Consider the following 25515-nt stretch of genomic DNA (forward strand, 5'->3'; position numbering starts at 1 on the left):
TATGCCTAGCGTTTATTTACTTACAGCTTATAAAATAAAGTGACTTTCAAACTGGATGTTATTTTATAGAACAGAGTTTTACTTATCTTACCGAGCCCACGACAAATAGTTTTGTCGTTAAATACTGAATTTTATCGTGTGCAAAGTTCATATTTAAACAAAACTTAAGTCTTTCATTAAATACTCTCAGTGTTGTTAAATGCAGTATTAATATTCATTCGATTTCGAGCCTATCAAGCCGTCCATTAATCTTTGTGAGAGTCTATTAAGCTTTCAACATGTTAGTTTAAACTTTTGGGTGAGCTTCACGCTACCTTACTTTTCACCTCCGTGACTTAAAGCTCATTTGTTCTATGGTTGTTTTAGTAGTTCGTACAGTTTACTGCTAACACGATTACGAGTTCAATTATTAATTTAAATTGAGTTTGAGAATTGATTTCTATAAATCTGCTTGAAAAAGTCATTTTGAATTTAAGAAACAAATAACATAGGTAAAAAGAAACATACCTACGTACATACATATTATAAGGGTTGGTTCTTTATATACAAAAATGAAAGGAGGACCTATAAAACACAATATTTACCTACACCATTAACTATAAAAAATGAAAAATTTTGACACAGTTTGAGCAGGTTCTCTCCTTGAGTAGACTGGTCCACTAGACTGTCAATATAACATGAAATCCTTTGAAATAAAAAAAATGATTTTGTTTTTCCAGTGTCTGTGGTAGGTACTGCATTTTTCAAATACAAACGATAGTAACAATAAAATTAATTGAATCGTATAAAGTAGGCATGAAAACAATTGAATTACGCTCGTTTAACGATTACGAAGAAAGTGAAATCAAATACCTACTAAGAACATGAAATTTCAATGCGACCAAGAACATCCGGTTGTATCGACATGCCTGCTAAAGAACCGGGCCGCACCTGTAGCCAACAAAGGAGCTGAGTAATGCCTGCCGATTTTTCCACTAAGAAATAATTCACTTGTTGATTCTTCTCCCTTGCTTTCCACTTACGGCCCTTTTTATGTATTATTTATTTTAGTTCCAACGCGTTTTGGCACCGTATCCGGTTGAGCAGATGGTATCGGTGGTGAGATAAATAATAAAGAATCGGGCGGTCTGCTTTTGACATGTTGACGTTTAATTTTTTGCTGGATAACTTGTTGGGATATTTGAGAACGAGCTGTGGCTTTGTTTACAAGATGTCTGTCAAATGCTTACATAAAATGAGAATGAGTGCAAATACCATTGTGTGTGTTTTTTCAGGCTTACAGTGAATCGAAATTTAGGTTTTTTTCGTTGAAATCTTGTTTGCACTAAGCAAAAGAGGACTTGAGGATTTTCAATCGAACTTGAGGTCATATAAGAGAGTTCTTTAGTTAAGGCAAAAAGTACTAATGTAAATAAACTTAGGTAAGCGTGATGCTTCTCATTGATATTCCAAAAAAATGGAAAGGAACAGTACATCCACTTATATGTATAACCAGCCTCCATCGATTCCTTTTTGCCAGCTCGTTTATTAAGTTTATATTTAAAGCAAAACCATAATTTTCATACGAGTGATATCGCCTGAAGACTGTAACAACATATTTTACGTCAACTTTGATTAATATTTGAAATATTCATGCTGAAAGTAATGCGACTCGACCGCGGTCATTTTGAATAGCTCGTTTCATTACGGGATAGCTGGCATGCACTTTGTGATCATTTTTGTTATTTGCTAAACATTATTGCATGGAATCGGACGGATATTTCGTTCAAACCATATTTACGAGCGTTTGCGCCATGTTTTAAAATGAAATAGCTCTCAGCGAGCACTCAACAGTCGCTCAGTTCAAAGCTAAGCGCTAAATAAAGTTGTGAATAAAACAACTCATGTTTCATTCAGTATTCAACTATCTCCGGCTCTCATCTTGTTTGTATAAAGCATAAACTGTACGATAACATTGCAACGAGCTTTATAGATAATCTTTTGAGCATCGTAAATCCGTATAGGAAGCTAAGCCACAATATTTAGGGGTTCCAGGATTTGGGCCGCTTTAGTATCACGGCCCGGCTTTGTAATATTAAATGAAGGGTATAATTATGTAACGCGCACCTCGGTTCCCGGTTTACATCCAAAGGTGGATTCCTTGGAGCAGTCTGACAAATTCCTGGGACGCCAGATCTAAACGTTATAGCGGGCGTAAGTTGCGACATCAAGCAACTATGTGTCGAAGAATGTGTTTATGGTGCCAAGAATGAAGCTCCTTAGCAGCAGGATTCTTGTTGTTTCGTGTTGCTTTACGTGTTAATTCCAACGTGATTTCGCTCTAAAACTACATTAAATTCCCATTGCGTTGCTTAGTCGTTTGAAGGGAAAGGTTGAAAGGTAATGAGCGATACATGCGCATCGCAGAAGCCACTAATACAGCCGTACCACCAATCATATGGTACGGTAACTGTTGCAATTACTGACATACAGTTCTTAATTGGTTTTTAAATTAACTAGTCACCCGCCCTAGCGTCAAACGAGCTTAAAACAATAACTTCCGTAATGAATACTTTCTATTAATTTATATTATAAATCTCTTCATATGTGGAAAATATATTCTAGAAGACTCTANTATATGATACTAGGGTCTAATTATGGAGTTGGAATGTGGCCATAGGAACTCCGCAATAAAGCGACACAACCCCGTAGACTTTGGGCTCATTTAATACGTCGCAAGTCGTAACCCTATCAAATGGGAATAATGTTCGTTACATTTAGTATGAATGTTCCCTCTTCCCTCTCGGCTTTGGTAACGAACGGACGTGTCGAACTGTGCGATTAATAATTTCAAATCGGTGACGCGGTGCCCTGGTGCTTCGCCCCTGTCTCGAGTGTTGGGCCGGAGCTGCGCCTCGAGTCTCCGGAGCACCCTCACGTCGCGAAGAACAACAAATCGGTGAGTGCGGCCGCTGGATTCGAACCCGGGGAATGCCGGCTGCGCGGTCTCTGACTGAACCAACTGTGCTATGGAGCAGTGATCCGCCGCGGCGAATTTACCAGTAACTATCGGCCTGCGTGCTACGAATATCCACTGTCGCTACGAACGTGCCATACTACGACACTCGGCCTAACAGAGCTTGCTACGGTGAATGCTACGGCGAACGCTACGGACATTACCACTGCGATCGGCGCCTTAGTATACACTCCACACCTTCTACGACTTATTACTTATACATTACTGCTTACCCGTACTGTGAACTATGGAAGGCACGATGGACAAATCCCTATCCGACTCCAACGTGAATCTCGCTGGTAGTACTCCTCCAGACACGACACCAACTAACTTCGTCTCACAGCGACTCATTAAAAGGAAAAGATGTGGTGACGGCCATGAGGAAATGGACTCATTCAGGGAAGAAATGTTGGCAATGATTAAAATACAGAATGCCCAACTAAGCAAAATCTCAGCTACTTTAGCAGAAATTCAAACAACAAATAAAAATATTGAAAACTCTATGGCATTTCTGGCATCACAGAACGACGAGCTAAATAAAAAAATAGATAAATTAGAATCGCAGTCGAATAAGGACAAAGAATATACAGGGTGTTTCTTGTAAGGTGTCAAGCCGAAGGCAGGTGATAGGTGAGGACTAGACCTATCGATTTCACCCCCATGTATGTTCTACGATTTTTCGTAGTTTAGAAGTTATCGTTAATTTTGTGATTTTTTCAAATTTCATGACCTAGTGGCTTAATTTTTTTTTATCTTTTTTTTGGGTTGACTTTTCTCAGATTTCTTTTTTTTGACAGATTCCCTATTAGTTGCAGATATTTGAAAAAAATAATCACCTTCCTATCTTTGATGCAAGATACAAAATTTTTGCTAGAAACATAAAAAATATGCTTTTAGCAGAACATTCTAAAATNTGAATTTGAATTTGAATTTGAATGTCTATACGTATCGAAATAATTTAAATGCAATAATCATTCAGATCTAATGTAACTTATTGCTCTTTAAGGGAATGTCTAAAATCCCTACCTGTTAAATTTCAAAGACTTCGTTATGAAAATTCCTTAAATTAATACCATGAGATAGCGGAACGATTTATTATAAACTTTAGGATTGTACGAATTCTTTCAGTTGTCGGATTTCAATAATGTTTCGCGTACCTTGAGTTCGCGTTTCGTTGGTTTTCATTATATTTGCCAAGATAAATTAATAGATGCATTTATGTAACTGTTCATTTTTAAGTTTAGATTCTTTAGATACCAATGTATAAGGGTAAGTATACACAGTTGTTGATAACATAAGGTATTACGTAAGGTGTTATTTCGTCAAACACACACTATGGCGCAGGACAACTTATTTCCTAAAGTAAAGTAGTTAAACATCTTTAATTTAACTACAAACCTAGAACAGTGTGCCTACCATGAGTTTACGTTAGGTGTGCTCGCTAGCGACAGCGTAAAAAAATGACATTTAAATGTATGACATATTGTGCAGCGCCCCTAGCGGCTACTTTCAAGAAGTAAAATCTTCATAGAATTTTTTGACGTATTCGCTAGCGAGCTCACCTAACGTAAACTCATGGTAGGCACACAGAATCTACAAGTGTGTTAGTTATATTTTTATATAAAAAACACTTCATTAACATCAGTGTCTCATGCATCACATTAAATAGGAACAAAAGACTTGTCAAAACTTCTATCTGATACCATGCTACATAATATTCCATTTTCCAAGAGCTCGCACAAAATATCGGCACAATCTTTCCAAAGTTGAAGCGCATCAAGTTCGATAACTAGCAAAGCCACGTACCAACAGAAACAAGATTGCATACTAGATCACGTATGAATCCCATCTAAGTTTCAATTCGGTTCAGTTACTTTTGCGATACTTCACAATGCAACGTATTCATGCAGTTTTGCGTCGGACATAATGTGGTGGAAGTTGAAGAAAGAAGTTAGAGACTTGTACTAAAATTAGGGTAATAATGTAAATCGGGTTTTATAGTATAGAGTTTAATTTCTAGTTGGTCTCAATAAAATCACACGACAAAAACTAAGCTAACTTATTCAGCTATAGATAAAATAAACACACAAAGAAAAGTTCACAAAAGAAACCGTAAAATCTTTCAAATGAATAAAATTACTGGCACCTCTAAAACAAGCGATATCATCTGCGATAATAACTCGCGACGCGATCTATCGCAAGATGGCCGCAGTTCTCAGCTGTAAACATTTCACAAACGGGACTTTAATCCCGCCATAAAAGTAATCCTCTCATAAAGTTACGCGACGATGGACAACATAAGGGTAGGGATTTACTCTCACAAAGATTTCCAAGTAATTAAGATAAAATACCACGAGTTTTTTGTATGTAACTCGAGCGGACGGCTGACTCGTTTTTCAACGCTCATATCGAGTTAATCCTGGAGTATGCAATAAAGCTGCTAAAGTATTTGTTCCAAGCGAAATTACCCATATTGAAAATACCCTTCGGCGCTAACAGCGGGCTAAAGGCTTATTTAAACGTGCCCATATATTATACGGACATAACTGGGGATCCGCTGTAGATATATTTGTGGTATGAAAACTCCCAAGGCTGTTTACTACGTATTACATGGAATCTTTTCAGAAGACCTAACCTTTCGTGTGAATACTTTGCAATTATTTGAAACATATTCTAGCTAATGTTAGATTATTTAGTGAATACGTCAAAGAAGAGCACAATGGATTAGCTACACAATAAATTGGATTCATTGTGTCTCAATTTAGACGTCGCCAGTTTATTTCTAGACGAGATTTATTTTGGTTTATAAATAACTCAGACGTACGAAAATTCAGCTTTGACTGTTCATTCCGAAGCTTTTTTATCTCCAAATGTATTTAACCCCAAAAATGCGAACGTATCTAAATGTGAACTTGAAACGATAAAAAGGGTTGGGGGCAAAAAATACGCTCGTCCATCACTGCCTCTGTCAACAGGCCGCCGTCGATGCCGCAAAAACAATTAGTAGGTCAATATTTATTTGATTGCCCGACGGCCGACCGACCTACGTGAATGATGACCGACGGTATTTGCTTTTGCTTAAATTAAACAAAATGACTCGGTGAACGGGTGATAAGCCTTTTCGTTAATGATTTTCCCGTAATGAAAATTTTATCCGTTGAAAATGTATTCAGTAGAAAAAACGCATAAATGAAAGTTAAAAGCCTTATGAAGAAAAATTATGTATTTAAAATTGGTGTTTACTTCTTAAGAGTTTAAGGTGATTTCACTTTTTAAAACATAAATGGATGGGTCTTTCCCAATCCAAAAGCTTTTCATCTGAAATATTGAATCTTCAAACTCAATAATATCTATTCACATATACACATCATGTATGACTCGATATAATTATGTAGACTCTATTCATATCGTTTGATAAATCGATCTTTGTATCCAGAAATATTTCGTCCTTAGCCGTCTTCACAGAAATGATTTCTGTTGAAACGTTAGTCTATTCAAGCACAAATTTGACTTAACACTTAGAAAGCGTTTCACTCAACTGGCAAATAAAAGCAGGCGTTTGCGACACCGTCGCCTCTTGTGATTCAGAACCTAAGCAAATACCCTCAGGACTGCCGAACTGAACAATCTTTGTGCTCTTCAAAGATGTTTGCAAAAATGAACGAGGATTAAATTACGCCAAATGTTATGTCAAGATGATTTAGAAACCGAGACGCGATAGAAATATGGCAACGAATACTAATAACTTGAAAACAAATCTCTTTTAAGAATGATTGTGTAAGATGTAAACAGTGATTTCTAAAGGAATTTTCTTAGAGATAACTTAGCAAACATTTGCGTATTTGAATTTGAAAATGAATTATAAGCATGGCATTAACGCAAACAGAACTGGCAGCCAAAAGAATGTTACTTTCACTCCCAATTTTGCGGAAACCCGTTAACATAATCTCATGAATATTGCGTGGTCCCCTGCCAAGAATCCAACTCTTACAGAAATTCGTGGAAACAATGCCACCAAAGCACAGGTGCGAGCTGAAAATGTAAACAGTTGTCACGGCAGTATTTGGAAAGTTGTCTGTGCCGCATGAAGATGTCGCGGTGACATTCCTCCCGCCCCTCGCTTTGGCAAGCGTGTGCATTCCGCGGAGCAGTCGACGAAATTCCGCCGTCGACCTGCCCTCCACAAAGGTAAATAACTTAATAAGTGTCACTGCTCAGTATTTACGGGAATGTTAAACGCAGACTCAAGCTAAATTTCCTAAATTATAATAGGAATTTTGAGGTTATGCGACCACTAAATGATACAACGCTAAAATAAATGTTATTTTCGTTATTCCACAGTTTTACGAGGATTCAAGAGCCAAGAAATTGAATTTGAACAGTGCTTTGGTAAAGTGATTACCGAAGCCTGCGTTCGCAAATGGGAAGCACCCCGACAATTTAAAGACATTTGCTGAAAACGTATCTAGCTTACATTTGACTGATATCTTACCTACTCGTAGTACTTATGAATGTGTATCGGACTGATAGGAACTTCACGGAATAAGACTGATAGTAATAGCCAGCTGTACAATGTACATCTTTCCCTTACATATCCTAGGCAACGCACATTACTCTGCAATAAATCTTATAAGATCATTTAGGTATAATTTCCAAATCTTAGCAATCTTTGACTCTCAAAATAAGTACTCGTACTTATAAAAATGTCTATGTAAGGTCTTAACATAAAAATAATCTACATTGAACTTATTTAACAAAGTCTATATTAAAGTTTAGTAAGGAAACACTCGTAAACATACATGCGTATTGTCACCATTTGTTTACACGAAAAGCTGGGTAGTACGGTAGTGTATCACACTGATCGGAATGGATAGGTTGGGAAAACTACACCATTGAATCTGAATATACACGATCACTATCCGGAATCCAATATCTTTAGGCTTTTTAAAACAAAAGTGAATCGTTTTCTTAAGTTATCGTCTTGGCACATCCAGTAAAATATTTTGTCGTTGATGATATTATTATGTTTATTCATTAGTCGCATCTAGATTTTTCAGAGCATTTTCATGCTGAAGTTATAATTCAAAATGTACTGAACATTTTCTTTTACGTGGGCCAGAATGGGTACAAAATATTGCGGTTAAGATGAAGGGAAGAGGAATATTTTATTCATCTAAATATTCAGCAAACGCTGCCTACTAAGGTCCCTAGAGAAACACTACAATGTAGAGTATACAATAGTCACGTGCCACTTAGCCTTATTTTCAAGTTAGGGCATAATTTTACCAATTTTCCGTAACTAGACGTATGTCTGGGAATTATTACTTATTGGCGTCAAACAACTACCCAACTCTTCGCCACGACGTAAAAAGTAGATTACACCTAAGGAAAACAACTCTAAAATTTATATTGAACTGACTCTGTAAGGCTGTGTTGCACCATCTTACTTTAATTTTAACAAACCTCCATACAAAGAGCATCAGTTATTGTTATAGTTACGGTTAAAGTAAGTTGGTGCAACTCGGCCTTAGAGTAACTTTTGTACATCCTAAACCTATTACCATAGTTTTTGAAGTGTGCGCTGACGCCGCTGACAATCTACAAGCCATGGCATAGAAATGAGGTTTGAGCTGACAGCCGCGTTATTATTTTCCGTATTCTCCTAAAGAGATATTGTTAATGACGTTGTATTGTTACGCTCACACTCACATAAGCACGCCATTTACGCACAGATTCTCGCAACCCGACAAGACCCACGCAATTATTATTGTCTTCACAAAGAAAGGTCCCGTAGATATGGTTATTCGGTTATTATTCAGATGTTTACTTTTCGAGAGCATATTTTATATTATTGTGGTTGAGTTGGTATTTCTTTCTCTTGGTTGACCTTGGTAAAACGTAACTTGCCTACCTGTTACTTAAATTTAAAATTTTGCTGCTATATGTATACGTTTTTTTATTGATATCTGTATTCTGTTTGTACCTCGCGGGGCTATCCGATTTTAAGACGCTGGCCCCTGTGTTAATTTAATCCTATCCTATAGAGATGGACAAAAATATTGTGAACAGTATCGCGCTAATCTTCCAAATGGATTTTGATGAAAATTTACCTACAGTAGTTATGTAATTTTACCATTTCTACACAAGAACAAAATATGACTAAAACGTGTCAAGATGAACATACTTTAATAAAAATTACACAAGCCTTTGAAATCAAAATGTACCAAGTCACGAGTAGTTTCAAATATACAAAAAAGATACGACTTTCATATTTTTTTACGTTGGTCGTGGAATACTAAACGGTTGGCAATACTTTATGGACTGTCTGAAAGTGACCTTATTTGTCATTTTTATGCCTAAAATATTCCGTTCTATTGCCTTTATTGGCAGGAAGCCGCGATAGCCTGTGGGAACACAGCTATTCATTCCAGAGGTCATGCCTTCGATACCCACCAGTTTATGGAACGACACTTAAGTAGACACTCAAAATGGATTTAGTAGGTTATTGTAATTTAAACAATCAGAGCTTTGAATTTATGCTTGAGTTTTGAGAGTCATTTCATAATGAGCCTGTGTTTCTCTGTGAGAAAAGCAATAAGACATAATTTGGAATTTCTTTCCAAAAAACTTTAAAAGGTAAGAACTTTGATTCAAAATACATTATACAACATTAAGAATGAATAAGGGATAAAGATGAAGCCATTCATTGAGTACAGCATAAGTAAAAGCCGCAGCATTTTATTTCCTAGAAAAACCAATGAGCAAAATATTCAGCTGGCGGCAGTTTCGCTTCGTTTCCATTCCGTCTCAGCTCTACTGTTAAATTCGACCAACTATTAAGAGCAATTGAGTCATAAATTTGGATGGCCCTCGTAAATAATGCTCGAGTGGACTTACAACTTTTTATTTCCATTGCTTGCTTCGATGGGACACTGCTAATGAGATTGTCCCGTAACTCATGGGTTGATGACTTTACAGGTTTTAATCTACACTTAACTTCGCAAAGTAACTTTAGCAATTTGTCAGCTTACAAATTCTTATCGATTAAACTTGACTTAGAGAGGGAAGGCGGAGGGATATACCTATCCGACTTAATATAGCTTGCTTGAATTTATGGATGATTTAATTTAATTATGTGCAGTAATTGAACAATAATATGTTGAAATTGCTTGTGACATCAAATCAATGCTCATTTCGACGTAAATAATATAACGAAAGTCTAAATAAAGGTGTAAGTTGTCCATGAAATATTAACGCAAAATGCTGGCCGTAGCACAAACACTACACGTAATTAATTTTTATCTGCCCACAGATCATTAACGAGAACGTTAAATAAAATCTAGGATAATATTTTAAACAGATAAATGCGTGAATTAACCGTAGGAGCTTAAAATAATGCGCTGTTAATGTTGTTATTGTGCTCAATTGAGTTGCTAAATCGCATCAACTACAATTTCATGCAATCTGTTAAATTTTGATTTGATTTACAAAACAGAAAACCCTTTAAAGCAAACTATAGCTTACAAATTGAAGTATGAAATACACAATTTTTGCTTTATCGCCATTCGCCATATATAGATACATAGTTCAGTTTCACTTTATACTCTCAATCTACGCCATGATTAACTGCCAATAAAATTCAAATACCTTCAAAAAGACAAATCACCATCAAGCCATCTGCATGATTAAACATTACTTTGACAGTTGACAGATCAATATTGAAAGCAGTGTGCTTACCATGAGTTTACGTTACGTATGCTCGCTAGCGACTGCGTAAAAAAATGACATTTAATTGTATGACATATTGTGCAGCGCCCCTAGCGGCTACTTTCAAGAAACAAAATCTCCATAGAGATTTTTAACGTTTTCGCTAGCGAGCACACCTAACGTAAACTCATGGTAGGTACACAGTTCACTTCGAATCGATAAATGATCAAAAACAATCAATCAAGTCCCAGACCGAAATGTCTCATTGATCACCAATGAAACAGTAATAAGTCTGCATTTATTTAGCGGATCGCTGAACGTGTGACGGCCATTTTGCAGCTCGGTGCAGCCGCGGATCTGATTGCATGTTACAGGCAAAACGTAAGGACAAGTCAATCTCCATAAATGTCTAGATATTTCAAATTCAATAATTCAATATTCAAATTCTTTATTATTAACTGTGTACAGTACCTCTAGTAGGAAAAACTTTCGAGTTCGTTTCGTTGCGTATTCAAAGTGTCATCGAAAAATTTTGTATGAAAAATTAAACAGCGCCCCCTATATTATAGCCGCCCTAGGGGGCGCTGTTTAATTTTTCATACAAAATTTTTCGATGACACTTTGAATACGCAACGAAACGAACTCGAAAGTTTTTCGTACTAGAGGTACAGGTCCTGTTCAGGACACATAAGCAGGCTCCAAGTATAGCTTGCCCTACCACCACTTCGAAATAACATATTGGCTAGTGCTGAGCAGAAGCGACGGAAGAAACTCTGTCACCTTTGTCAAAAATCTACAACATTTATCGTAGTTCCAAGACTGTCAGGTATTTCATAGAATCAATCAGAAATAACCCAAATGTTCTATTACGAGTAGAATGTCGATTAGTAGCTATTAATAGAACCTAGGCAAGAATTTTCTAGGAAATTCCAACGGTTAAATAGACATGAGCGATCTTATTAGGATTCCAGAAATTGATAAAGATAGAAAAAATGTTTATTTATGTAAGTAATAAGGACATACTAATAATGAATGTCCTTTATTTTAAGCTCAAATTTGACAGGCAGGTGTAGCATTAAAAAAGTTTTTATTAACGTGTTCTTCATAAACCATCAGGAAATATGCCTCAAAAACTTTTCAAACAGAATTGACAAATGCTTTAAGTTAGCAAAAATGGCGTTTGCTGGGAATTTTATGAATTAGCCAACTTTCCACGTGACTCTAACACATACATTTTAATATTAGCGGAGCTCGGAAACCTATTGTAATTGCTGTTCATTATTGATAAGCAATTAATGCTCTAATTGAATGGAATTGCCATGTAAATGGGGCAGAGACGTTATAGTGTCTACTGAGTTATGCAACAATAGTCGGATCGTTAATATAAAGCTTATTGCTAACATTGTGTGTTATTGACATGTGATGTGACTTCAAGACGTTTGAAGTAGGTCTCTTGAATTAATGGTTATGAAAAAGACTCCTCGTCAGATATAATATCGTACAAGCTAACTTTTTTCTATGAACCCAATGCCACAAAATTTATATTTTGTTCTACCTAATGCTTGTTTTATATCATTATAAAATAATACGCTTAGGATTTTATATTTACTACTAAAGCTATACGTAAATAAATAATAATGTAACGTTTAAGCCCTCGTAGTAATCTAAAATGTTTTCAGAAACCTGATGGAAAAAGAACTGTGAAATTGTAACTACTTTATATTATTAACTTTCGCCTATTCCTATTCCAAACAAGAATTTTCCCATTCTGAAAACAGTGACCAGTGTTCCAGAATGGCGTTCCACATTCGGCCACCGAAGAGCCTGTGGCTAGGCGTGACGTTTGCAAAATACTCGAATTCAGCGACGCTACGTAAACCAATAACCACGCTCCATGGCTCCAGGTCCATTCAACAACTTGATACATGCCCACTGGAATTGAAAACCAGTTCGAGCTTGGTTTGGTACTATTTGCGACATTGGTTTGTTATTAGGACTCGCATTTTTTCTGCCTGGAAGTGACTTCTTGAAGAATTATTAAATTATTATGATCACTTTAAAATGAAAAATTTGTCGGAAATAAATATAACATACAATTATTAATAATAACTTTTATTAGTAGCGGTTATTATAACAGACGGTTTACGAAATTTAAAACGTCTGTGATGTTCTCCCAGGAGGCGACGCCCTGAAAACCTATTGGACATTCGCATCTTTTCTGGCATGCGCAAATACGTGACTAGAAAATCCTATTAAATTTTTGAAAACACTATCACAGTGGAGTTATAAAATATAAGAGCAACGAGAATCTTGTATAGGTAGGTACTGCAACTTATTGAAAATTCTTAAAATCTCTCTAAAGGCGAATAGGCGATTAAATGTTTGGCTATCACAATTTTCACGATACTTGTGCAAGCATTAGTTAAGTAATGAAACCGACAGTCGCCAGTTGAGAGCCACATGTCTGTTCTAAAAGCAACTTACCTGACTCATCGTCATACCTGGTCGGTATTGATCTGGCACATGTTAGTGCCGGAGTCCTTGTGCTCCACGCTGCTGATCTACAGTTTCCTGGTGTTGTGACCGTGGTGCGACACCGACAGCTGCAGGTTCAACATCGCCAACTGTTCTAAAAGAAACTTACCTGACTCATCATAGGGTCGGTATTGATCTGGCACATGTAGGTGCCGGAGTCCTTGGGCTCCACGCTGTTAATGTACAGCTTCCAGGTGTTGTGGCCGTTGTGCGACACCGACAGCCGCTGGTTGAGAGTCACCATGTGCGTGTGAATCGCCAGTATTGTCTTTGTGTCCGATTTTATCCAGGCTACCTGTAAAATGGATTTAGCTTTGTAGTCAAGACGATGGCATGTCAATACGGTGGCCTCATAATATGTAGTCGTATTAGTTGCTATTTATTTAGCAACAAAAATGCATAGCCGTGTTTCAACTGTACATAATAAGGATAAAAAAACCAGCCAAGTGTGACTTAAATCCGTGCTCTAGGGTAATTCCAGGATACGTGCCCCAGTGGGATAGGTGCCGCGATTTTAAGTACACTATGTTACAAGCAACTTAGCCTAAAGTTATAGAACGTATAATAGAAAGGGACCTCCCCGTACCACTTTTCGCCTCGCAAACCATCAAAGAGTGCGTTCGTTTAGCCAGTAAGAGCAAAAATCTTCCGCGGCCAAACCTTAGCGAGCGTCGAAATCAAATTGGTAAGTATCTTTTAATGGATAATTTTTTTGTCAGCTGTAAAATTAAGCAGAATTTTATATAATTTGATAGACCTATCTTATAAATTAGACGGGACAGCTATGTTTAATTCGATTTTTAGTGTTATTATATTTTTTATTAAAAAAAGGCACCCATCCTATGCTAAAAGGATAGTTGCCTAATTTTTTTTGGGTATAGATAGATGCCTTTAGGGTCATGTCTCATGCACCTAGGGGCATCTATCTTAACCTGGTCTTTTTGTCACAAGTAGCAAGTAAGAAGAAAAAAAGAATTTAGTACGGCTAACCTTAGGAAAGTAATAAATAGGGTGCCCTTCTGATCGAATTACCTTTTTACCTGACTTTGGGTGGATGTACTTTGTACTATTTTTAATAAAAAATATTAAATTTCATTTTTAATTCATTTAATAACAAACAATCTTAAATAGTAATACTTGGCTTGTTTGTTTGATTTCAAAATGCATTTGATCCTTAGAATTCAAAAACTGTATTAACGAGACATCTATCCCTGCATCAGGCATCTATCCTTTGAAGCAATCATACAGTGAGTCTTCTATACCCCACATTAGGCGTCTATCCCACTTTTTAGAGGTCAATTAAAATGGTATTTACTGAGAATCGGTATAACTTAAACTAAAATAATTTATTATAGTAATATCATAAACGAAAGACCAAAGTTTACAGATACTAAGGTCAAATTGTTGATAACAACTTATTGACTGAGTTACTTCAAAAAGTGGGGCATGTATCCTGGACTTACCCTAAAGGTAATGCGTCCTTATTCTCAATTAACATATCATATGTATCACATTTTTAACAACGAGTAATGAAAATGATTGTTGATGACGTTTGTATTGGCAATATTCAGAATAGGCACCTGCTTAAATTACATTCATGTAACTAACAAGACACTGCCAATTACCTTGTATGTTCCTAGATTGTTGACAGTGCATGTGAAATGTATATCCCTGCCTTGGGCCACTGTCAAGTTCTCCAATGGTGACAGGAATTCTGGCTCCTGTTCGCTGTACCCTGACCCCTGAAGTTGCCCTGGAAAAATAATGAACGTTTAGTCAATTTTATTTTGGTTAAATCAGTGGGATCGTGGGCGGGAATATAATTTGGTGATTATCATTGGCCATTATTTTGTTGAATTTCTCAAAAAATTAACATAGGAGTCAGTGGAAATCAGATATTTTCTGCATGCTCGTGATATAAATAAAACTTCAATATCATTATCAAGGCTTGATTTTTCGTTTAATTGAACGATTGTCATAGAAGAGCTTTCAATTTAGCTATTTTGAATCCAATTTTCTGAGGTAACACCCCTTTACGTATAAATATTAGTGTAATAGGTAAACACGAACTCTGAGACCACTGTTGGTAAAAACAATTCCATGATATTTCCACGCGGAACCGCCCACGGGAATTGCAGCACAAAAGATCCTTGACAAAAAATACGTCCAGCGTCCGAATCAGCTTTATTTCCGATGGTAACCAAATACAATCAGAAGAAATACAGGTCGAATTGGCATTTCAAATTGCTTTAAATTGGGTCAGGATTGCACAAACAAAAGTGCGGAACCGCTGACGGCGGACGACCGAGCGTTCTACTTCTATTAAATAAATCGCAAATGCATGCGATTACTGAAATCGAGATCCGATCCGACTTAATCAGTCGGAAAAAATACAATTAGACAAGGAATAGTCGGGATGAATAAATAAAACGATGCTCTGAGTTAATTCAGTCCGATGAATAAGATACTGGAGCGTTTCAGAGAAGTTATATTTTTGTTTTCGTTATAGGTACTATTAGCGAATTATATTGTTTCGTTGGATTAACAAATCAATAATCTGATTCAATAAAAACATCTTTGAAAAGTGCAGTGTTGTGTAGAAGTCTTTTGCATCTATTGAAAATAGAAATTTAAAGTCATATAAAATGCAAAGATACCAACGCCGCCGTAAAAGAGTAACATAAACTTTATACTTCTCGGTAAGTGACACAGAAAACATGGAACATTATTTGAAAAACAGCGTTAAAATAGTAAGTCCTATATGGTAGCAAAACTCCCAATTACATCCCAATTACGGGCTGCAATCGATCTCGGATATACGATGTCCGATCCAACTTAATCATTTGGAAAAAAACAATTAAATACCGAGGGAATTGGGAAGTAGGAAACGTGATAATTATCTAAGTTGTTTCTTTATTGTGGAACGGCGGACGGTGTCGCAAATGGCCGAATTTTCTGACCGTACAAAGATCGGCACATCAAATTAAACACAGTAACATCTTATGTAGTTGTGATAAGGGCTATTTTGCAGCAAAAATGTGTACTATGATGGTATTAACATTTCAAGAATTAATGAGAAATTGTTAAAACAGATTTTGCAAAAACCCACGTGGTAAGACTATTTGACTCCTGATACGCGAGTATATCATAGAGTTTGAGGCTAAATCTCTATTAGCTACTGATAGCGTCTGCCTTGACCCAATGTCCACGTAAAAGGGATGCAGATATAAACTGATTATTCAAGCAAGCCAAAGATCAAACACCTCTCATAGACTCTATTAACTCGAGTAATTTAACGAGAAGTCGCACCTCAGGTTTTTTAAATATTTTCCTTTTTTGAGAATCCCAGGAACTACTAGTTAGAAAAAAACTTTTTTTGTTGAATAATCCATTTACCGAGGAAGGCTTTGCTTGCTACTTGCTACATAACATCACGCTACAGCTAATAGGGGCGGAGCTGTAAAAAAAAATCTTACGAAAACGGGAAATGTTATTTTTAAATACAACATTTTTTTATTTTCGCTAGCACAGCTAGTTAAATTATAAATGTCAAGCTGTTACTTATTATAAGCCCATAATAAACATGACGTTTATTTTCCGTTGCTCCTTATTTTATCTAACATCGCCTTGCTAACACATATTACATGCGCTACTGAGTAGCATATTCTCCTTTGCAGTGCAGCACGTAATCGATTATACCTAAAGCATTTGCCCAGTCACTTAGCGATTGCCTAGCATGGCCATTTGAACGCAGCTAACCAATGAACAGCTTGGTTTTGGATGCCTATCATCATAGATATCTTACGAGTAATATATAGTCCAGTCAATAAAGCATTATAGATGGAAAACTGTAGAACACAATTTCTGACTTCAGGACTTTATTTAGGCTAGTTAGGAGGTGAACATAGCAAAAGTCCCCGCCCTTAGCCCTTGAGCCGGCGGGGAGAGGGAGGTTTAATGGTGCCACTTTTCGGTTTTTCGCTTAATCCTCGAAAACTATGCGTCCTAGTGACATGACTACTATGAACCAAAAAAAGCATATTCAATTTGCTACAGGTGAGATCGACAAGTTTTTCTATAAATTGTTTAGTTTTCGCGGCATCTGCTCTAGAAGGTCTGTAATACTGGAAATTTTATTTTTGTCTTACATGTTCCCATCAGGAAAAAATCGACTAAATCAACATTGAGCAATCATTCTAGACATGCGGGAGCATGTTAAGCCTAGTTCCATGGAGGGGACTACACCGTGCGTATATTTAGACGAATCACTTTGAGCCACTTTGGACTCCTCATCACTCAAAAACTACTGTGCATTAACACTTCAAATTTGGCTCATGTGTTGAGACTTGCAAGATATACATCAGTTACAAATTTCATTAATATGCCTCAAACGGTTCTTTAGATATTGACGTCCAAAAATCTACATGTCTGACCTATAGACCAAATTCTAACCACTTCCAGATGACCTCGAAGGTTCAAATTTGGCATCCAGAAAGGTAGTTATGTAAATGTTACGGTCAAAGTGATAAATGTGAAAATTATGAATAATCGCCGGTTATTATGAATAATCACCGCATGATTTGGTAAATGTGATTAATATGAGGTCATTTATGTGTGTATAAAACTAAATAGGCGGCTTAGGGGTGGCCCAAGGGCCACCCCCGCCGCACCTTAACCTATTTTTCACTTTAAATCAAAACATTATGTTATAGGCATCATGGAAAAGTAATATCATGCAAGAAACATTCCAAACTCATTATGCCAAATTATATTAATATATGATATCAAAACGTTCAAAAGTTTGGCTGTACACGAGCACGTACACAAGATGTTGTTCTCTTTTATGAAATTTGTTAGTACTAAGGTTGAATTATTAAATAATCACTGTTAAATGTGATTAATTTATCACTTTTACCGCGACTGTCGGTAATTATTCATAATAACCGGTTATTATTAATAATTTTCAATTTATCACATTAACCGTAACATAAATACAAAGGAACAAATAAAAAACCAGTAAATTTTAACATTTCACATGTGATAGATAGATTTTAGTGCTCTAAATATCGATTTTTGAACGTCAATACCTAAATAACCGTTTGAGGTATATTTATGAAATTTGAAGCTGATGTATATCTTGCAAGTCTCAATACATGAGCCAAATTTGAAGTGTTAATGCACAGTAGTTTTTGAATGATGAGGAGTCAAAAGTGGCTCTAATTGGTTCGTCTAAATATACACACGGTGCAGTCCCCTCCATGGAACTAGGCTTAACATGCTCTCGCATGTCTATAGTGTTTGCTCAATGTTGATTTAGTCGATTTTCTCCTGAAAGGAACATGTAAGACAACAATAAAATTTCCAATTTTACAGACCTTCTAGAGCAGATGCCGCAAAAACTATACAAGATATAGAAAAACTTGACGGCCTCACCTGTAGCAAATTGAATAAGCTTTTTTTGGTTCATAGTAGTCATGTCACTAGGACGCATAGTTTCCGAGGATTAAGCGAAAAACCGAAAAGTGGCACCTTTAAACCCCCCTCTCCCCGCCGGCTCAAGGGCTAAGGGCGGGGACTTTTGCTATGTTCACTACCTAACTAGGCTAAATAAAGTCCCGAGGTCAGAAATTGTGTTCCACGGATTTCTCTCTACACCGTCGTTAAGGCATTCATTGACTGGACTAATACGAGCATTCCTACTATTTGTTAATCAGTAGGTACCTACCTACCTACTTCAAATCTCGTAGCAAAACTAAAGCTGAAATAATAATATAGCTTCAAATATAATCTTGTTAAGGCAAATGTAGAATGTGGTATATCTGTCGCAGGCAAATTGTATGATTCCGCATTTTACAAACGGCGTCGTCAGTTTACAAACGCTCGCTGTTCTATGAAATGCCGAAGGCAAATTGGCGACTCGTTCAATTTATAATTTCGACTATGATTGTTACAATAGGGTGACCAACATAAAACACATGTTGGACAAATCAGACTTTATTTCAGAAACCAGAAATCTATATTCAAATAGGACAAACTTAAAAAAACTCCTAAAGTAATTAAAATATTTTCGTAACAAAAATAATACTAAACTAATTTAAACTGATGACATACCTAAGTAACAATAATACAACTTTTATGAATAATATGGTACTTTCGATTAAAGACAAACTTAACACCAGATACGATTGTGGTTAAATAAGGTACCTGACTTGTTATGCATAAAAAAAAAACATTTTAATTATACCTAGAACAAGCCATATTCCGCAGCAGTCCTCCGAGCACCAGATTCCATTGTCACCTTAGCGTTTTTTACGTGCGGGATAACCTCAAAAACTTTTTCATTTGTCCACGGCTTTTTCACTGCTCCTATTTGTGAATCGTAAAATTTCCTCAATTCATTATAGTAAATGTCTTTAAAACAATACTTTTTTTGTGAAAAGTCCTTTGAATACGTACGTTTTATGTATCACAATACCACTACTCGACGCCATTTTCCTCGTTTTGATAAGCAGCGCCTCGCGTGGTAAGAAACAGAACTAAATACTTCAATTTGCCGCGGCATTTTGTAAACGGCGATTGAATTGGCTACCAAATTTTGTGGCATATTATAAAGTGCCAAGGCAATTTACATTTTGCCTTCGGCATTTCATAGAACAGCGAGCGTTTGTGAACTGACGACGCCGTTTGTAAAATGCGGAATCATACAATTTGCCTGCGACATATCGATAAGTAGTGAACGAACGTTCAACGTGACGCGACTGAAAATTGCAATATCGAATTAAAATTTTATCTTTGTTAACTACCTATACATATACCCTGTATATTGCTTAAAAAAATCACTACCAAAGCGCTTATCTACAAGCTCTCCAGTATAAAACACTGTTCCTATCTATAGTCTATACACGCACCTACAAACTTTAAACTAATCAGGATTTGAAAGGATTTACAAACACGCATTAACCGCGTCAACTAAATCTCGACCCTTCTAAAATACGTACAAATTACCTCGTGTGCACCCAGCCTTACTCGAGTAAGGTTCGGCGCATAAAAAGGGTCACACTAAACGTCCCATACTGTGACATCACGACGATTAATGGTCCAGTACGGGATTCGGAACGGCGAATATTTTCGACCAATTCCCCTAATTTGGAACTCGGATTTAACACATTTTTCACGTCGCCACTGACCTGAAATTTCTGACAATTACTCATCGCCCTTTTATCCAGCTTTCATCATTATATTCAATGGTTTAATTAAGATTACCCGTAATTAATGCCCTTATTAGGGAAGTCGGTTTTGAATTTCACTATACAAAACATGTTCACGTCAATTACCTTGTGAGTTGTGTCTAATTAACTAAAAGGATCAAAGCGTGTATAAAACATACAAATAAAATCAAACTAGATACCTGCTTTTAATAAGATAGGTACGCATTCGCATTTAGTTGCCATATTTATATTACGCACCTATAATTTAACAAAATAGGCAAAATATCTGAATGTACAATTTTATTGCACTAAATGTGGTTTGTTTAATTTTCTGTTTGCGACCACACATCGAAATTGTTGACGATCATTGATTTGTGCTACATTTGTTAAACCTCAAATGAGTGGTTTGGTGCATTCAAATCAAATCAAACGTTGGCAAACACACATTTCAATTGTAATTAATCAATGTTTACTGCTAACTATTGCATTCATTTTGAACTACATAGATAATCAGGATGCTGTTCGCCTTTATTTATGTATGGACGGTCAGGATCAAGATGTTATTAAACTTACTTTGGCATTTCAAAATCTGGAAGCTTATATCCTATCATGTCACCGAATACCTGAAGATATCGCATATTTCTTGGTAACTGGCATAATTATTTAAAGTACCTACTATCGAAAGACTTTACTACTATACTAAGAACTTTAGTTTTATTTTATCAGTCGCATAGACGTAATTCAAAATCGGCACTACCTAGCACGAATCTAGCAATGTTCCGTTCAAGTCCCGCGTTATCTTCTTAGACGATTCCCAATAACCCGCCTTAATTAGGCCATAACACTTCGGCATGCACACAGAATGCCAGGCCCGCATTAATGCCTCTTGCAGCCGACTGGCTGTCTGAGAATCTGCCCTGCGGATTGGCCTGTGAATACGGTCACGATATGGCTCGTTGGTTGAGGTAGCTCGGTTGAGGTTCTGCGTTCTGCGAGCATAGCACGTAACCACCGAGGTGGAACCTATTTACCGAAGGTTTAGTGAGCTTAATGACGCAATAACGAAGTACGTGTTCGATTCGATCGTGTGATGGCTTTTGCACGTGGCTTTACTTGCATGGATTTAGGTTTGTTAAAATTCGACTGACCGAACGAGAACTGAATAAAAGCAAAAACAAGTGCCTTTGATAAAAAAAATCTGTTATCGAATAACCAATTTTTAAAATAAAATAAATACACACATGTTATTAACACAAAAAAGATTTATCACAAAAGGAATAAACCAGCATAGGAAAAATAAAATTTGTAAACTAATTCCAAAAATATTGTAAAAAGATTCCTTGAAAATGCTTGTTTACTACATCTTGAGACGAGACATCACTATTCATGCGGAATGAAAAAATATTCAATATCAGTTATCCGTCTTCTTGTTGACGAAAAACACAATAGATACTCGAATCATAAGTCTTCGACACGAAATACAAACAAAATCGCAAATGTGTTAGTCGAATACAGATAGAATGGTCATGGAATTGAAAACTATCGAAATCAACGTCAGTACGTGGCAGTCGTTCCATTTTCGAATCGGCAAACGTTAGTAATGCGTTTGTTTTGTGCCGGCGAAAACATAGAGCATTGCATTGTGCCATAAACAACACTCTACAACACGTTCAAGTATGCTCCACTTTGTTATGTTTGGAAAAAGTTGAGATTATTTATTTATTTATTAGAAAAAACAAGGAGTAAATTATAACGAAAATGTATGATTTAGAACCTCTTTCATAATTATTTGGTAAAATTGCTGATTGTTGATGATGAAAGATATTTTATTTATTTTAGGTTCACTAGATATTCTTCTTTCTTTTGACTATAAGGGCTTCTAAAAGTAAAATAATACTTAGTTCTGAAAAGTATTAAGTAGGTACCTAAATAATTATAAAGCATGAATGTAGGAAATAAAATAACACTCCTATGAAACTTCATCCTTGTTAGATAACATTTTTAATTGGATGTTATTTCGCCAATGTTTCATTGTAGTTAACATTTAAAAAGTATCACATAGTAAAATTCAGAATAGTTGATAGCCAGTGTGTAAAATAGAAAACCTAAAAATTCAAAAATAGAAAGCTGGTGCGTTCCATTTTCGAACAACATCGACGACCGTTTGCGCCCGCTTTGTGCAGATAGAACGGAAAAACACCCTCGATCCGCGCCGCGGCGTGTCCCATAAACGATTTGGCGTTTATGCGTTTGAACGTGACATGACACTATCTTAGCTCGTGTAACTTTTATTTTCTGTCGTTCTTTTTAACACGAAAGTCAAACTCAAAATTGGACTAAAAAGGACTATTAAGAAAAAGAAGACTAATAAAAAAATCTTTAAAGTTTTGCTCTTATGGACCCTTCACATGTCTCATAATGTTTTCGCTCAACCAGCGCTAAGTTTTAGCAATGTATGAATGTAATGTAAGATTAGAGTAGATTAGTAACGTAGATATAAGTACTTTAACGTCTCAACTAATGAATTAGATAACAAAGAGCATTGTTTAAATAGCCGAAGCTTGACCTATATTTTGAAGCCTGCAGGTGCAGTTTTGGCTTCGAAACCCAATTAATACCAAGTACCCAGTACAAACATCTAGGACAAATACTAATGCGATGAGTACGATTATTTATAGTCGATGATTTATAGCCGAAGTCAAGTTCGTTTATACGTATTTATTCGTACATACTTATACTATGTTCATTCCTTATTGTTAAGCGCAAAGAATTTCTATTTCAGAAATGAAAATTAAATTGCCAGTATTGCCACAACGATTAAGTTTCCAAACACCAATTCCCAGCATTACACTGACGTCACAACACCAAAATTAGTAAGCTGACCGCTTAACGCAATAGTCGCGTCTCTATTCTCTGAATCTTCAGCAAACGATTGTAATGGGTTTGCTTTATGCAGACAGAAGCCGGATATGGGCACGGGCGGCGCGAAGCTTAAACACATCTGTGCCACGCCAATCCCTGCTACGCGCATAAGCGTTTGATCGACTTTTATGGTCGAATTTCGTTTAGCCACTTCGTTTCATTCTGCATAGTCCGATTCTCAGATTTTGATGAATGTGATTGAAACGCAATAGGTATGTGGAAAAACGTTTATATTATTTATCAAAACAGAGAATACCTTTAATAAAAATATAAAAGCCTATAACTGTAAGCGATTTTTTCTTTTATGAAATAAAGTAAGCCCCAATTTTGCGGTCGTTCAGTTCATAATACTTTTACCGCCTACCATCTACGAAAAACTAATTTCAAAGGTGAAAAAAGGTAAATTTCTATAAAATATGAAACCTTATTATATCTCTATCTCTACAACTATACAAGATTTATAGAAGCCTAGGCAACAGATATTGAACTGCAAATAACTCGAAAGCGTGCCATGACGAATGATCGCGAGCAATTGATCGCGAGCGAACATTGATGATCAGCTACTGTTTCATGCCTTGATTATTGAAATTGATTTATTGTTATCTTCTTTATTTATATGTTTACTAAACTACTACTGAAAGAAAGATACAAGATTTCACCAAGCATAACTCTAAAAATCAGCAAAAAGTTAAAATTAATGATAACAAATTACCACGCCATTTCATTTTCCACGTTTGCCTGAGACTGAAGCGTTTAAGTACCAAATGGTATGCTGACGAATACTCGAAAGGAATTTACCCATAATTGTTTCCCTTTGTGTGTATGTAACTAATACATTTTCTAAGAACTCTATATGACATCTCGTACAAATAACTATAAAATGTCAAATTGGTCCAATTTATTTGAAGCCTTACATTAAAGACGCAACGTTTAAAATCCAACGGGTAAAATCTTCATACATAGCATTCAATAATTTGTTCTCTACAGCAGCAAAACTTTGGCTAAGTACATTCCTAATGCTTACGAGCGCATCAATCAAGCGTTCTATAGTATTAATGTCATTTCATATTCTACTTGAAATATTGTGAGTAAATATTATTCAAGGCAGATATAAAGCTAAAATGGTAAAGTAGGTATCAATTACCTATCTCGTGAGTATGGCTTCAAATCAATTTACATTTTAATACTCTTAGAACTTGTAAGACTTTGAAAGAATATTCCAGTCTGATCCAGACTAGGCACACCGTACAGCTGATATAAAGATTGGTTATATAAGTATTGGTTTGTTATTATTGTTTACCTACCTTTTTTCTGTTTACCTACCTTATAATAAAAGGTTTCTATAACCAATCTCCAAACTCATAAGAATTTCAGGTGCTACGAACGCTTAGAGCAAGAGACAAAAGACAGACAGAGTCAGAGAAGACGAAGATTTGAAACATAAACCGATCAAAAAACAAAAGTGTTGCTACCGCGATAACCATAACCTTAACGCCTTATTAATAAAGTTAATCTTCCCAGTTGAATGTGATATATAATTATTGCCGGCTCTTAATATTTCACAGTCCTTTAGATTATAGATATGAAGACAAACGGTGTCGTCGGTAAAGTTCGCGGGACTACCGGGCTGGGTTATTAATTTTCATTGGACGGGATAAAGGCTTTATAGCTACGAATGCCTTTAATTCCCTTTGTGTCATTCGGGAATTGTGTATGGGTCAGTAAAAATACTGTCTGCAAGCGACAGGTTGAAAAACTTAAACAGTAAACGTGACAATTGTTCAAGACTTTTTTCATAAAAATTAAAGCCCTATTTTTCTCAATCAGGTTTTCCATTTTTGGTCATAATCTGACTGTAAATATATTTAGAGCGCCGTGTTTCACCCTAACATTTGGGTAAATAAACTTCATTAACAAGCTTTGAAAATTTGCAAATAGGTTTTTGTGGCAAAACTAAGAAATTATTAGTGAATATGATATGTAATTTTGGATAACATTTATAATTTAGCTTGATGACGCAGGCAAAACTTTCAGGTAAAAATTCCAAGAAGCACTTGCATTATGCCAGAACTTAAAAAGATACAATATTTATCATCATGTCGTAGAGAGCACCAATAAACGAAAATGTTTTATTAAACACGGAACGGA

The 25515-nt window shown here is 36.1% G+C and overlaps 1 protein-coding gene across 1 annotated transcript in view; it reads right to left on the reverse strand.

Annotated features, from left to right (window-relative positions):
- Nucleotides 1-25515, reverse strand: part of LOC114360194 (lachesin) — a 64621-nt gene that overhangs the window by 14697 nt on the left and 24409 nt on the right. Inside the window, exons 3-4 of the mRNA XM_028314792.1 lie at nucleotides 14863-14990; nucleotides 13347-13532 (exon numbers count right to left, since the gene is read on the reverse strand). Of these exons, the coding sequence (XP_028170593.1) occupies nucleotides 13347-13532; nucleotides 14863-14990 (314 nt within the window). The remainder of the gene's footprint in view (nucleotides 1-13346; nucleotides 13533-14862; nucleotides 14991-25515) is intronic.

This window comes from Ostrinia furnacalis, unplaced genomic scaffold, assembly GCF_004193835.3.
Source record: "Ostrinia furnacalis isolate ACB-3 unplaced genomic scaffold, ASM419383v2 OfSCF4915, whole genome shotgun sequence".
Classification (NCBI taxonomy): domain Eukaryota; kingdom Metazoa; phylum Arthropoda; class Insecta; order Lepidoptera; family Crambidae; genus Ostrinia; species Ostrinia furnacalis.